The sequence below is a fragment of the Chlamydotis macqueenii genome, chromosome 12 (genome assembly GCF_036417535.1).
Source record: "Chlamydotis macqueenii isolate bChlMac1 chromosome 12, bChlMac1.mat, whole genome shotgun sequence".
NCBI lineage: Eukaryota > Metazoa > Chordata > Aves > Otidiformes > Otididae > Chlamydotis > Chlamydotis macqueenii.
Window position 1 is genome coordinate 21,996,105 of NC_141567.1, and position 13,620 is coordinate 22,009,724.

The window sequence follows — 13,620 nt, forward strand, 5'->3', positions numbered from 1 at the left end:
CATACATGCCCAGTTCAATTTGAGTAACGTTTTCCAAAGCTCTGAAGTCACCCTTGAAAATCAGATTTTCAATGAGTCAGAATTTCTATGCGCTCTTGGAAAAGGCAAATGATCCATTTTTTCCTACCAGAAATGAAAGGAGAATGCTGTAACAAGTAATTTTTTTCTTAAAAAAGCAATAAAGTGCTTTGAATACAATTTTAACTACAGTACTTATCTTATTGTAGCCATAAATCGAATTAATGTCACAAACAGATATCTGAATAGTCGGTAGAATTCTATATTAAAAAAAAAAAGCAAATGGCAAAATACTTTGCCGCTATCTGACATAGTGGTAATGCAGATACTAGGGTATGTAGTGATTTATTTCCATTATTTCCCATCAGCGTTTCATTAAAAAGGCCTGTTAGTGTTCATATGGCACAATATCTCGTGTGTAAAAGTACAGACCTTGCTGTTGCTGTTTAAGATTAGCTATAGCGTAGTGCGTAGATCTTTGAACTGTAGATACTTTTGTTTTTGACAGATATCCAGCCACGTTAAAGCGATTGACACAATTTACCAGTCAACAGATTTCTCAGGAATCCGTAACATCAGCTTCATGGTGAAACGAATACGAGTAAGTTATATTGGAAATGCTTCACTCATATTGCCTGGAGGCTGCACTTTTCAAAAGTCCTGTTGATGTTCACTTGTAACCACTTATTGTTAGTAATTTTGTAATGCAAATGTCTCTGTAGTAAATGGTTCCCTGACCCATTTATTTGGTTGGCTTTAGTGTTTGTTGTCAAAAGCCCGCTACTTCTGTTATGAAGCTCTAGTCAGTTTTTATAGGAATCAACTTCTTACGTTTCAGCAGTGTCGACTGTGCGGCGAACAGGCTGTATTGCTCTCCAAGAACTTTAATACTAAACTACATAATGGCTATCCAAGTTTAAAGTTCCTTCTAAAAGCAATGGTTTGAGAGGATAAATACAGATTTTTGGGTACAGATGGAAAGGAAAAAGAAGTAAGAGTGGAGATTTACTATACAAAAGCAGTTTTTTATTTATCGTAGAACTTGACTTTCCGAATATTGGGGTGGTAATTTATCATGGCCGATGAATCTTCAGCAACATCTTTAACTATTTAACATAAAAATGTATTGACAGCAGAAAGCTCCTCAGCTGGTGTTTACAAGTCAAGTGAAAGTGAATTATGTCTTACAGTTTGTTTCAATTTACTTTTAGATTAACACAACTGTAGATGAGAGGGACTCTTCCAATCCCTTCAGATTTCCTAACATTGGTGTGGAAAAGTTTCTGGAACTGAACTCAGAACAGAATCATGATGATTATTGCTTGGCCTATGTGTTTACAGACCGTGATTTTGATGATGGAGTCCTTGGTCTGGCTTGGGTTGGAGCCCCTTCAGGTAATTATATCCAAACACTGAGATGAAGTATTGTAGGTAGGTACAAAGAAGAAGGGTTGAAACTGTCATTTGAATTGACAGTAAACAGACAAAAATTTCATAATTGTTTCACAATTTTAGTTAGGTATGGTTTGATTTTTTTTTTAAATATAAGCAGCCTATCGAGTGTCACTTCAATTAGTCTCGCTGTCTTTCTGATGAGCAAGACTGGAACAATAAAGAAAAACTTTTTTTTTTTTTTTTTTTTTTTTTTTAGACCAAGGATGGCATTTTACGATGACAGATATGAGTGACCAGTAAAGTGACAGAAGCAGCAAGCTATATATAGACAGAGCTTACAGCTATGCAGTTTGAATTTTGTAGAACTACACTGCAGGATCCTTAGGTTTTCTAGGTAGTAGTGGAAGCAATTTTTTTTTTTTTTTTTTTTTTAAATAAAGTAAGATCAGTGAGATCTTGTTCTGGGAGATACCTGAATAATTGTTGTGCGACTCTTCTTGAACTGCTTCTCATGAGTTTCAATCTAGGTGTGTATTTTGGGTCTGAGGTATGTCTCTTGATGTAAAAAATGGTCTTCATGCATATAGCATCTCAAGGTGTTTGCCCTGAATGTGTTAGTTTTCTAGGATATATTAGTTTTATAAAATGATATACTTGAAAGTTTATGGTCTTTGAGTAAATACAAATTCTTTAATTGTAGCTCAGCACAAATTCCAAATTGTGGAAACTGTCACAGAAATCAAAATCAGAAATTCAGAAGGAACAGTCTTCCCATGTTTTTTCCCCTTGAGTGATTTCAGTATAATAGGGAATTAGGCTGAAGAATAACAGACTGATTCTATGAGACTTTGCAAGAGACTGGATGCTTTTATGAGATCATCATCAAGAGCTTTAACAGAATTGGAGTAATTGTGGAAGCAACATTAAAACGTTCATGAGATGTAGCTATACACGATAACCCTACTTTGGTTACTGCTGTACTTTCCTCTAAAGCACATGTTGGTTGTAGAGTACTGGAGCTGCTTCCAAAACAAAATTTAATTGAGAAAAATTAAGTTGCTTTGAGAGATTTTCATCCTTAACGCACATACTGACATAGGTTAGAAGGGAAATTTCACTAAAATGAAATTTTACTTCAAAACTTTTTGAGTGTTTTTTAGACACCATTTATGTTTGCAATAGAATAGCTGAATTTTAGAACAGTGATAATGCCTCAGTACAAACTCAAGTTATGGAAAAATTCGGTGAAATTGAGGTCACAATTTTGAGACTTTTCCAAACAGTAAGTGTGATGCACTTGATTGTTGGCCTTCTAAACATGGATGTGATTAACCCACACATCGAAAGCAGTTTCAGGTTCAGTGTGTACAGTGGAAAAATGAGTCACTTTTGCTGACAAGGATATACAGCTAATCTTGGGCTTTTTTTAATAAATGCTCTTGCTATGAGAGAGGATCTGCTGTGGCTTTACTGTGGGTTTGGGTTTGTTTAGTGGAATCCAAATGGGATGTAGATGAAGGCTACCTGCACTGGATGGTGCACCCTGCTATTCTTGTACTGCAGGTATGATGAAATCGGGGCTTGTGGGTGCAGTGAAAGCCCAAAAGAGCTCTTAATAGCTGCTCTAAACCAGCTAACTGCTTGTGTGAATGGCTGCGTTCAAGGCTGAGAGCATTAGTGTGGGGAAATCTAATCTACTTCCAAAGCCAGGTTAGTATTAATTACACAGAAGAACTTTTAGTCCCTAAGCATCCCCTGAGGAGGCGAGCTGTTCCTTGTTGTAAAGGTCACTGGAAAAGTCACACAGTAGTTCTTTTCTTAAACGGCTAACTGTTGTACCTTTGTCTAAACCCAGGGAGCTCTGGTGGAATATGTGAGAAGAGCAAGCTGTATTCTGATGGGAAGAAGAAGTCTTTGAACACTGGAATCATCACTGTTCAGAACTATGGCTCGCACGTTCCTCCCAAGGTTTCTCACATCACTTTTGCTCATGAGGTTGGGCATAACTTTGGTTCGCCTGTGAGTATTGCTGTTCGTCCGTTAACTCGCTTTCACCCATTTTGAAGTGCGTGATTTGGGAAGGGAGCTTTGACTTCTGACTAACAAGGAAAATAAGATCCTGACAATGTGCATGCACCTTGTATACAGACAAAAACCAGATTGCCAAACTACGCCCCTCTGATGAGTATTTGACAGCACTGGTGCAACAGTGGGTTGTGTCGGTTGTTCTTCTACCAGTTCAGTCTGTTATAAAGGGCCTATATTATTATTCCCTAAAAACTTCCCTGTTTTTTATTGAAAACTAAGGTCGCACACATCTTCTGAATGTATTTCAGTTTATTGTAGAGAGGAGGAAGGATCAATGCAAAATTGATTAAGGTGATACTTTATTCAACAAGTGAAGATAGAACTGGCTCTTTTTTATCTTCAATTATTCATACTTACGAGTTTATCTAAGAAAATTGTGGAGAGGATTAAGATACCAAGAACAACATATTAGAGAAAAGTTGTGTGCCAGTCATTTAGGGAGAGGATTAAGATACCAAGAACAACATCTTAGAGAAAAGTTGTGTGCCAGTCATTTAGGGACATGATTTGTTTTCTGGCAACCTGAAAGCATAAGGCTTTTGGTTTTGCTGGAGATGAGAACAAAGTTTCCTGGTTTCAGGTTTTTATTTTCATTTTAAAACTGAAGTGTATAGGCTTTCTGCTCTTGGAAGTAAAATGAAATGAAGATATGACAGGAATGACAAGTTCTTCCAAAGCAGATGTTCACGTGTGAATGCTTTCTTCATGTGCTTTGAGAAAATCCTTAATAGCGCTGCTCTGAGTGGGAACAAGCTTTCCAAGTCTAACTGAAAATACGAGCGTATGAAACCGAAAAACCAGTCCCACCAGTGAAACGTCTTTTGGATCAGCCTGAAAGATGGTTCTTTTAATCTTACTCTAAGTTTCATTTGATCCAGGGAAACGTGGAAGTATGTGTTTGGTTCTGCCAAACTATAACAAATGATGTAATTCTCACAGCTATGTTGAAAGTTGTAAAATGTACCTGCTTCTTTTGGAGGCTGCGGATTTCTTGTACGCCAGCCTGCAGTGCGTCTCGTTCCTGCTGCTGGGTATGGTGTCGCTCTAGTCACTGCCTGGCGGAAGCAGACTTCTGTGCTCTTCCTCCCTCAAAACAAGCCAGAGGAATGGACTGCGGTGTCAGTCCACTCCTCCTGCTTTTATTCCACAGAATACTTATAAGTAAAGCCACTCTTTTTAGAAGATGGCTACTTCTTTGAGCTAGTATTCATTGCAGGATGTGTGCTTGGGGTTTACGTTACCAAGAATGCAAATAAACTAAAACTAAAGAAATTAGATACTTGCTACTGTGTCTGGGGGAAAAAAAAAACACAAAAACAAACAGCCACCCCCCCCCCCCCGCCTTTGTTTTCTGTATACTCACTGTATTCTGAGAAATCCTAGAGTCTAAGATGGTGTTTTGTTTTTATGAACCTTTTATTCTCAACATGCTACGGTTACCAAATCAGGTTACTATTGCACATATACAAAAAGATAGCAAGACATTACAGAAGCTGTTTTGATAGAAATAGTTTTTAAATACTTGTTTTGCAGCATGATTCTGGAATGGAGTGCACTCCAGGAGAGTCCAAGAACTTGGGACAGAAAGAAAATGGCAATTATATCATGTATGCAAGAGCTACATCTGGGGACAAACTTAACAACAACAAGTTCTCTATCTGTAGCATTCGAAATATCAGCCAAGTTCTTGAGAAAAAGAGAAATAATTGCTTTGTTGGTATGTATTTAGTCATCCTGGAAGCAGAATGGCTAAACTATTGCTATTCAGGGATTGGAGCATCTGAAAAAGATGGGGAGAGGCTGTGAGGGCTGTGACAGTGGAGTCTGAGGAGGAGAAGGCTGGGTGGGGGGAGGCCTCTTGTGTCTCTTTATAAATGCTTGGTGGGAGGAAGTAAAGATAACAGTGCCAGACTGTTTTCAGTCATGCCCAGTGAAAGGACAAGAGGTAAGGAGCACAAATTAAAATACAGGAAATCCCATTTAAACATTTAAAAAAAAAAAGAAAAAAGAAAAAAAAAAGGATTTTGCAATAATTTTCTTTCTAGAGTCTGTGATGTGTGAGCCCTCACAAATTTGGTGAGATCGTGCAGCCAGCAGGTTTGGATTTTGGAGCAGTAGGAGTAGTTCACCCTGGTACCATCAGCCCTCAGGTCCTCAGACTCTGTTCAAGGAGGAGGAGGGTGCTGCTCCAGAAAACTGCCTCTTATCACTGTTGGTTTCCTGTCCATACAAGAAACTCCCACCGTTATCCGCAGAAACCTTTTACTCAGAGGCTTAAAATTCTGTGAGTTACAGGAATGACTAAGCTGGGTAGCAAGCATTAATGCAAATTGGCTTGAGCTGGAGTCTGAAGTCCACGGTGACCAGGCGTCTTCAGTCATGATTAGCTGGATGCTGTTGCAAGTCCCTCTTAACGTTTGCAAGTCTATTTGCATGGTCTTTGTGCTGCTTTGTATGTAAATATACTGGCATTTTGCAGAGTCCGGTCAGCCCATCTGCGGTAACGGACTGGTTGAACAGGGAGAGCAGTGTGACTGTGGATACAGCGACCAGTGTAAGGATGACTGCTGTTACGATGCAAACCAACCAGAAGATAAAAAGTGCAAATTAAGACCAGGCAAACAATGCAGGTATTGTGCATGTCCGTTACAGGGGCTTCACTGACAGCTGGAATTGGGATTTTAGAATCCAAATCTGTTTACCTGCCTTGTTCTTAAAGTGTTTTTGTTTAAAATGCCTTATACAGCGAGTGAGAATTTCATAGGTGCAGTTATGCTGTGGAATTCTTGGTGCTAATTGTAGCTGGCTTTCCATTAAGTAACCGTTGTCTAGCTTTTGAAAAAAACGTAATGTGGCCCTGGGCTGTATCAATGCTAACGTATCGTAATACTTCCGGTATCTTTATTGGAAATGTGTTGTGCAGAAGCCTTGCAAAAACTGTACGATTCAGAAAAACACGACCAGGATGATGCTGTTTTTACAACAGGTACAGGAAAGTATTACTTGTCCAAAGGATAATGGAGGATATTATGAAATCTGATCCTATCCTAGCGCCGTTTCTGCGGCATTACCTAAATAGAAGATGACTGAAGGATATAGTTGATTTTTTTTTTAATTTTTTTTTTAATGCTTGTTTTAGAAATTAAATTAAATTAAACAATGTTTTTAAGTCACCTAGTATCTTGGCAGTGTTGTGTACACAGTGATTTATAAAGAGGAACTTGTAAAGATCATAAGACTTATAGTGAAGTCAGTCAACTTCTATCTTTTAGTTCCGTGACTTAAGATACGTGTTAAATTTTAACCTCATCTGAAAACTTAAGTGGATTTTTTTTCACATGAAAGGGTGAGCTTTTGTTCCTCTCTAGAGACAGACATAAGCCTAACATCTGGTTAGACTTTTAGCCAAAGATGAAGAGAAAATATATTCTGATATAAGATGTGACCTGTCTCCTTCCCTTTTCTTGTTTATTTAAACAGTGGAAGTGGTCTGGCTGCAGAAAGTAGAAAAAAAGTCTTAACAGATGTTAATCAGTGCTAGATAAATTTTGATTTATTTATTACATTGAAACTGGTACTATCAAACAAATGGATTGATCCTGAATTAATTTTGCCAACTTGCTACTTGAAGTTTTATATATGCAAACTTGGAAATGCTGTTATTGTCTGTATATTTTAATCTAAAAAGTGCTTGTACTGTTTTTCTAATATAATGCAAATAGTTTAATTGGTTGTCAGCGACTAAGAAATCCACATTCAGTTCGGTAACCTTTTGTTACCTTAAGGGACAAAAGAAATATTTTCAATTCACACTTGACTTAGCAAAAATCAGAAATCCGTTGAGTATTTGAGTAGGTTTCAAGATGAATCCTTCCTGCTTTTTCTTTACATCTGTGTTTTCTATTTCTTCCCAGCCCTAGCCAGGGCCCCTGCTGTACTGCGCAGTGCACTTTCAAGCTGAGGACAGACAAGTGTCGAAACGATTCCGACTGTGCAAAAGAAGGAATGTGTAATGGTGTCAGCGCTCTCTGTCCGGCGTCGGAGCCGAAACAAAACTTCACGGATTGCAACAGGCAAACGCAAGTTTGCATAAATGGGGTGCGTTGGGTTTTTTACAACCATAAGCAGCTGCAGTTGTTTATTGTGAGGCGCTGAATTATGAAGTGATACGGTTTCAGTAGGTACAGGGGAAGAGTGCCAGATCACTCTCTCTTTCAATAAAAATGTTTTATTTATTGGTTTCAAACAAAATAACTGTGAAGGGACACCAAATATTAAGAAGCGGGTAAGAAATATCAAGCTGTCTTTACTATTTGAGAAAGTTCAATTTAAAGGTTTTTGGTTTCAGTCTTAGTCAAGTAATTTTGTTGCCTTAAGAAATGAGATATGTTACCGATACATGCTGAATTTGGTTTAATGAAAATATACACTTCCTCCACCCACGTGCCCCTTAACGCAGATGTGCAGGCGTAGAGAATGGCTCTGAGCTGCCATTAGTGTCCTGGGTTAAAGAGTCTGTGGCAGTGGCTGTGAATTATTGATGGGACACTTCTTATAAATCGCTCTATATTTACTTGGCAGCAGAAACAAGGAGAAGTCATCCTCTTAAAAAGCTACCTGTGTTTCTGTAAGTCTGTTTTCCACAGTCCAGGTTTATAATCAAATGACACTACTTGTAATAATTTTTCAGCTAATTTAGAGTAATCTTAAAGATAGAGGAATTGTCTTTGTGTAGTTACTTGATTTTGAAACAAGATTATAAACACACTTTTTTTTTTTTTTAATTTGAATTTGAAGGGTCCTCCCACAATGGAATTAAAAAAAGAGTCTTTCCTGCCATTAATTTTTATTATTATTTTCTGAGAGAAAATATTTCTGAAGACGTGCTTTTGATTTATTTTCCTAAGCACGATTTTCAATAATCGTGTTTCAGTGTGAATTGCAGTGTTGTGAGTGTTTTGCAGGGTACTCTGAGGGCCTAAAAGAAGATACAGTGTTAAAAAATAAAATAGGGTAAATCACCTTTAAAAAATTTATCAAATAAGCCTAAACACTGCAATTGAGCAGCTGTAGTAAATTTTTGGGTTTATAAGCTTTAGAAGAACTCCAGGCTATTATTTTTATTGATCAGCATCTTTAGGCCTGCGATTATGCTTCCAGCTATTAAAAATTAATATCTTTCCTAATGTCAGTGTGCTTAAAAGTGGAATTGATTTTTGTCTTCTGGTGCTTTTGTCTCCACCAGCAATGTGCTGGCTCTATCTGCGAGAAGTACGACTTGGAGGAGTGTACGTGTGCTAGCTCAGATGGCAAGGACGACAGAGAGCTGTGTCATGTCTGCTGCATGAGAAAAAGTAAGATTTGTCTGAACTGTCAGAATAAATACAGCAGCAGGTATCTGTGGAATCTTCTCATGGTGTTTGTATTTTAGTTTTTGTTAACTTGAGAGCGTACTGCGATTTTGTTCATACCTAATTTCAGATAGACATTGCGTTTTGTAGGAAAAATGCGATATATTTTGGTTTTTTAGAGATAAATAGAAACTTGAAATGTTTCAAAAGCATTTTGAACAGCTGAACATTACGCACGTATGTTTTAACACAATAATGGGTCGATTAACCTGATTTGTGTTCACCTTTCAGTGGACCCAGCTACTTGTGCAAGTACGGGCTCTAACCAGTGGGAGAAACACTTTGGTCGTAAGACGGTGACTTTGCAACCTGGCTCTCCTTGTAACGATTTCAAAGGCTACTGTGATGTGTTCATGAGGTGTCGGCTAGTGGATGCTGATGGCCCTCTGGCTAGGTTAAAGAAAGCCATTTTTAATCCGGAGCTATATGAAAATATTGCAGAATGGATTGTGGTAAGTATTTTTTAAATCTTGCTGGTCTAACGTAAAATTTTCTTGTTAATGACTATTTGTAGTTGGTAAGTGGTGCTGTATAGATACAGTACTTCAGCATTCTTTGAAGTATAGTCAGTCTTTGGCTTCCTGGTTTTTCTATAAGCACCTTGAGCGCAGCAAGATAAGTTAGACAGGTTGAAGGGAATGGAAACAAATAAATAACACAAAATATTTCCTTATTTATTTGTTAATACCTCTGTTCACTCCACTGTCTTGGTGCTGATATTCACATTTTTAATTTATTGGGTTTTCCTGTTGTAACTCTTCGTATTTGAATGCTCTGATTTCTTTTAAGGAACTAAATATGTTGATCCCTAGCATTTCTTATTTTTATTGCCCTAGATGACACTCTCCTAATAATAGACCAGGAGGAGAGCTACAGTGGAACACCATTACAGAGCTGCATAGTCAGTTTTGCGTAAGCTCTTGATTGTTTCAGGCTTAGATAGCTCTGTTGTAGAGTATCTTCTGTGAAATACTCTTCTGATAATAGAATGAATCTGAAGTATTTGAGGTTTTTTTATGTAAGAACTTTGGGGATGTTTTTAAAATGTTACGGTCTTCTAAGTGATGTTTCAGAACAGCTTTTTGATGACTTTTAAAAGGCAAAGGAAAGCCATATTCAATGACCCCTGTCTCTTGTGCACATGTGCCAGCCTCTCCAAAAATTGTAGTGTTTTTTTTTTTGTTTTTTGTTTTTTATGGTTTTAGGCTTATTGGTGGGCAGTCTTGCTGATGGGAATTGCCTTGATCATGTTGATGGCTGGTTTCATTAAGATATGCAGCGTTCATACTCCCAGCAGTAATCCAAAGTTGCCTCCTCATAAACCACTTCCAGGTGAGTACGCCAGGGAATTAAATTTCTAGAGAAATGTTTTATCCTCAACTGGTTTGTTCTAAAGGGAAATCCAGGTGTCCCAACCTAGAGTTCTTAGTCTGGCACTGTGAAACTACAAAGGGGATTCATGCCGGTAAAACAATTCACAAAAATGTAACTCGTGCCTTGTTTTCCTATAACATAATATGCATGTCAAGAGAAAGCTTTGAAGACTTCTTCTGAGTCAGAGTTCCTCTTATTTCCTATTCCATGCTACATTTCGTAAGAATCGACCTGTTGAGGGAACGACTGTTGAGATAACAAAAAGTATTCTCTAAATACTCCATGCAGTTAATGATCTGTTTAAGGTCTTGCAGGTCTAAATCAGAAAAGTAGGTACTGCAAGAAATTTGCGTGGCTAGGGCAACTTTTCTGGAAACAATTTCTTTTTTAAAATTCATCTTAATGATGTGTACCTTTCTTTGAAACAGGCACTTTAAAAAGGAGGAGACCACCACAAACCACTCAGCCCCCACAGCGGCAACGGCCCCGAGAGAGTTATCAGATGGGACATATGAGACGCTGACTGCAGCTTTTTGCCTTGGTTCTTCCTAGTGCCTACAATGGGAAAACTCACTCCAAAGAAAACCCAACAAGTCATTGTCCCCTGTATAACTCTGAAAAATCGAAGAGGGAAAAAAAAAAAAAAGCATGATATGCCCTCAAAGCAAGTGGAAATCATTAATTTTTAATGAGCGAATCTTCCAGCTCAAAAAGAAGAAAAGTTTTTCTTGCATATTTTTAATTCAGTGGTACAAAGTTCTACAGTATCATGATTCTTTCCCCGTTCTGTGCTCTTCATTGCTGCATTTTCTTCACTTGGCAGGCAAATACGGCTGTAGTAAAACTTTTACTCGAGATTTGAAAAAAAAAATTCTATTTTTCAACTGCCAGACAAGGCTAGGAAGCGAGACCACCTCAGCATTGGAGACACCACCTGTCCATGTATATACGTTGTTATATGCAGAGATGTATTTCTAACGTCCACCCGTCCTTGTGGGCAATTGTAAACACGAGAATTGCAATATGGATGTTTCTTTGTATTATAAAACTCTTCCGCTCTTAATGAAGAAATTACTGTTTAATTGACATACTCAGGATAACAGAGGATGATGGTGTGTAATGGTCAAGGATCCTGTGATGCTTTACACAGCAATTCTGAATCAAATCAAGCTTTTTTTATCGTGATCAAAGTTGTTTCAAGTACTCATTTCATCTTTATCAAACAGCTGCTAAGACATAGCATACAAGATGGACTGGTCCTTCAGAGATAAACAGGTGTTCTGCAAACTCTGCAAATGCCAGAATGTTTCCAAAATGTTTTGTGTGTCTGATTTCGTGTAGCTCGGCATAAATATTTTTCATTTGTCTGATTATTCAGTTAAATAACGAATAGTTAGCTGAACTATTTCCATGCTTTATTAGAAATTTCTGCCTGTTATTCAGCTTGTTTTAAAGATTGCGACGAACTTATTTGGACTGTTCAGATGTTCTTACAGTGCGATCATTAAGTTTGTGTTCTGAGGGATGTGGAAAGAAAGAAAAGGTGTAGGTTTTTTATTTTCTTTTTTAATTTATCAGATATTTGGATAACTTTTCAGCATGATACTGTTGATTGATAACCACTAAAGTAGAGCGATTTGCCCAGCTGCTGGGGCAGAGTTAAAGTCGCAGCTAGGACTACCGGGTTTCCTACCTTTTCTAACTGTAGTGAAGTTCAACAGCACAGTGTCCCATTCCAAAGTTTTTATTACGAATGTACAGAATTGGCGTTTTTGAAAGCGGAAACAAAAGATGTCTTAAGGTGCTTACTGCTATGCAGGAGACGAAAGGGGGCATTACAAAATGTTTAAGCTTGTGATATATTTATTGCTTGTTTTCCAAAAGCACCAAGCGGATTAAAGACACAAGTGGTTATAATTTTCCTGGCTTTGCTTAGAAGAAAATTTACTAAGGGTTGGACAGGCTTCCTTTTGGTTTGTGTTTTTTCTTTTGTTTTTTTTTCTTAAGAGTATAAGGTTTACACAATCATTCTCATAATGTGATGCAAGCCAGCAAGGCCAAAAATGTTACAGAATATAATGGAATCTCTTCCTTGTAAACTTGTACAGTATGTGGTAACTTTTTCAAAATACAGTTTTTTGTACATGGTTTAGAGACAAATTTTGTACATGAAACCCCGAGCCCAATAGACTCTATAAATAATTCTAAATGATCTTAACTGGTTAGAAGTGTATGTAGTTGCTTTTCAGTCATTTTAAATACATTTGCTTTGCAACCGTGCAAAGATTGGAAGTGGGCTTGCATTTCTAAAATGGTGACTTTTCTTCGGCAAGAGTTCTTAGCAACTTCTTGAGTGTGGTAGACTTTGGAACATGTAAATTTTTTGCCTGTAATGTTATCCTGTGGTAGGATTTTGGCAGACGAATGCTGCCCTATTTTATTTTGAGTCTAAGTTAAATGTTTTCTGAAAACAGAAATGTGCACTGAACTCTCCACTGCAAGTCAAGATGTGGTAAAAGCGAAAGAAAGTTCAAGACAATGAAATGAAATACTACTGTCGGTCTCATGTCCACTGTGTTTTATACAGTATCTTTTTTGTTCACTTTGGAAATTTTTACTAAAAATGCAAAAAATAAAGTATTGTGCAGAGATATGTAAGGTTTTTTTGAAACTTGAAATGCATTAATAAATAGACTTGATGAAATCACCTTCTGAAGATCCATTTACTTTCTGAACCCTGAAAGCAAAAAGGAATACACAACTTCTACTTCTTCCTTTCTGGCTGTCGCTGGGAACGGGCTGCTGTGCCAAACAGTAATCCTGCTGTCTTCACCCCTTCAAAGCGCACCTCCCAGTTTTAACATCATGCAGTGACATGCAAGAGTGAGTGGCTTTGTGTAACCTTTTTAAGGAAAGGCCTTAAAATTACCTTTAAATTACTTGTATGATCACAGGAATAAAGCTTTCTTTTTATCTTCAAAACGGCAGCTAGTTTCTGGTGGGTGTTCCAGCCGGGCACCATAGCTACTGAACGACGCCTTCCGAAATAAATAGATTTCTGAAGAGGAATACTGGAGTTAACGTGCGTTACTCTGGATGCACACCTGAAGGATCAGGCTTTCAGAAGGCGCAGATTTGCTGATTGCAAGGTGCTTTGGAGCTGCAAAGCTGGGGCTCTCTGTTTTCGCCTGTGTTGTGCGGTTGATTTAATGTAAGAGTGCTTTCAAAAGCCAAGCCCTGCCCGCTGGTCTTTCATCCTTGGGGCTGTTTGCGAGCAGCCTGCTTGGACATCCGTTTCCCGAACGGAGCAGCGTACGCTTTGATGTAATCAAAG

General features: G+C 37.9%; 1 protein-coding gene across 2 annotated transcripts in view; it reads left to right on the forward strand.

The window, feature by feature from the left end:
- ADAM10 (ADAM metallopeptidase domain 10) overlaps window positions 1-12,994 on the forward strand; it is a 52,272-nt gene extending 39,278 nt beyond the window's left edge. For both annotated transcript variants that reach the window (XM_086757681.1, XM_086757682.1), the window contains exons 7-16: window positions 527-619; window positions 1,230-1,413; window positions 3,269-3,432; window positions 5,035-5,218; window positions 5,981-6,131; window positions 7,416-7,599; window positions 8,747-8,855; window positions 9,144-9,364; window positions 10,118-10,244; window positions 10,715-12,994. In XM_086757681.1, the coding sequence (XP_086613807.1) occupies window positions 527-619; window positions 1,230-1,413; window positions 3,269-3,432; window positions 5,035-5,218; window positions 5,981-6,131; window positions 7,416-7,599; window positions 8,747-8,855; window positions 9,144-9,364; window positions 10,118-10,244; window positions 10,715-10,809 (1,512 nt within the window). In that variant the 3' untranslated portion in view covers window positions 10,810-12,994. The remainder of the gene's footprint in view (window positions 1-526; window positions 620-1,229; window positions 1,414-3,268; window positions 3,433-5,034; window positions 5,219-5,980; window positions 6,132-7,415; window positions 7,600-8,746; window positions 8,856-9,143; window positions 9,365-10,117; window positions 10,245-10,714) is intronic.
- Window positions 12,995-13,620: the final 626 nt, after the last annotated feature.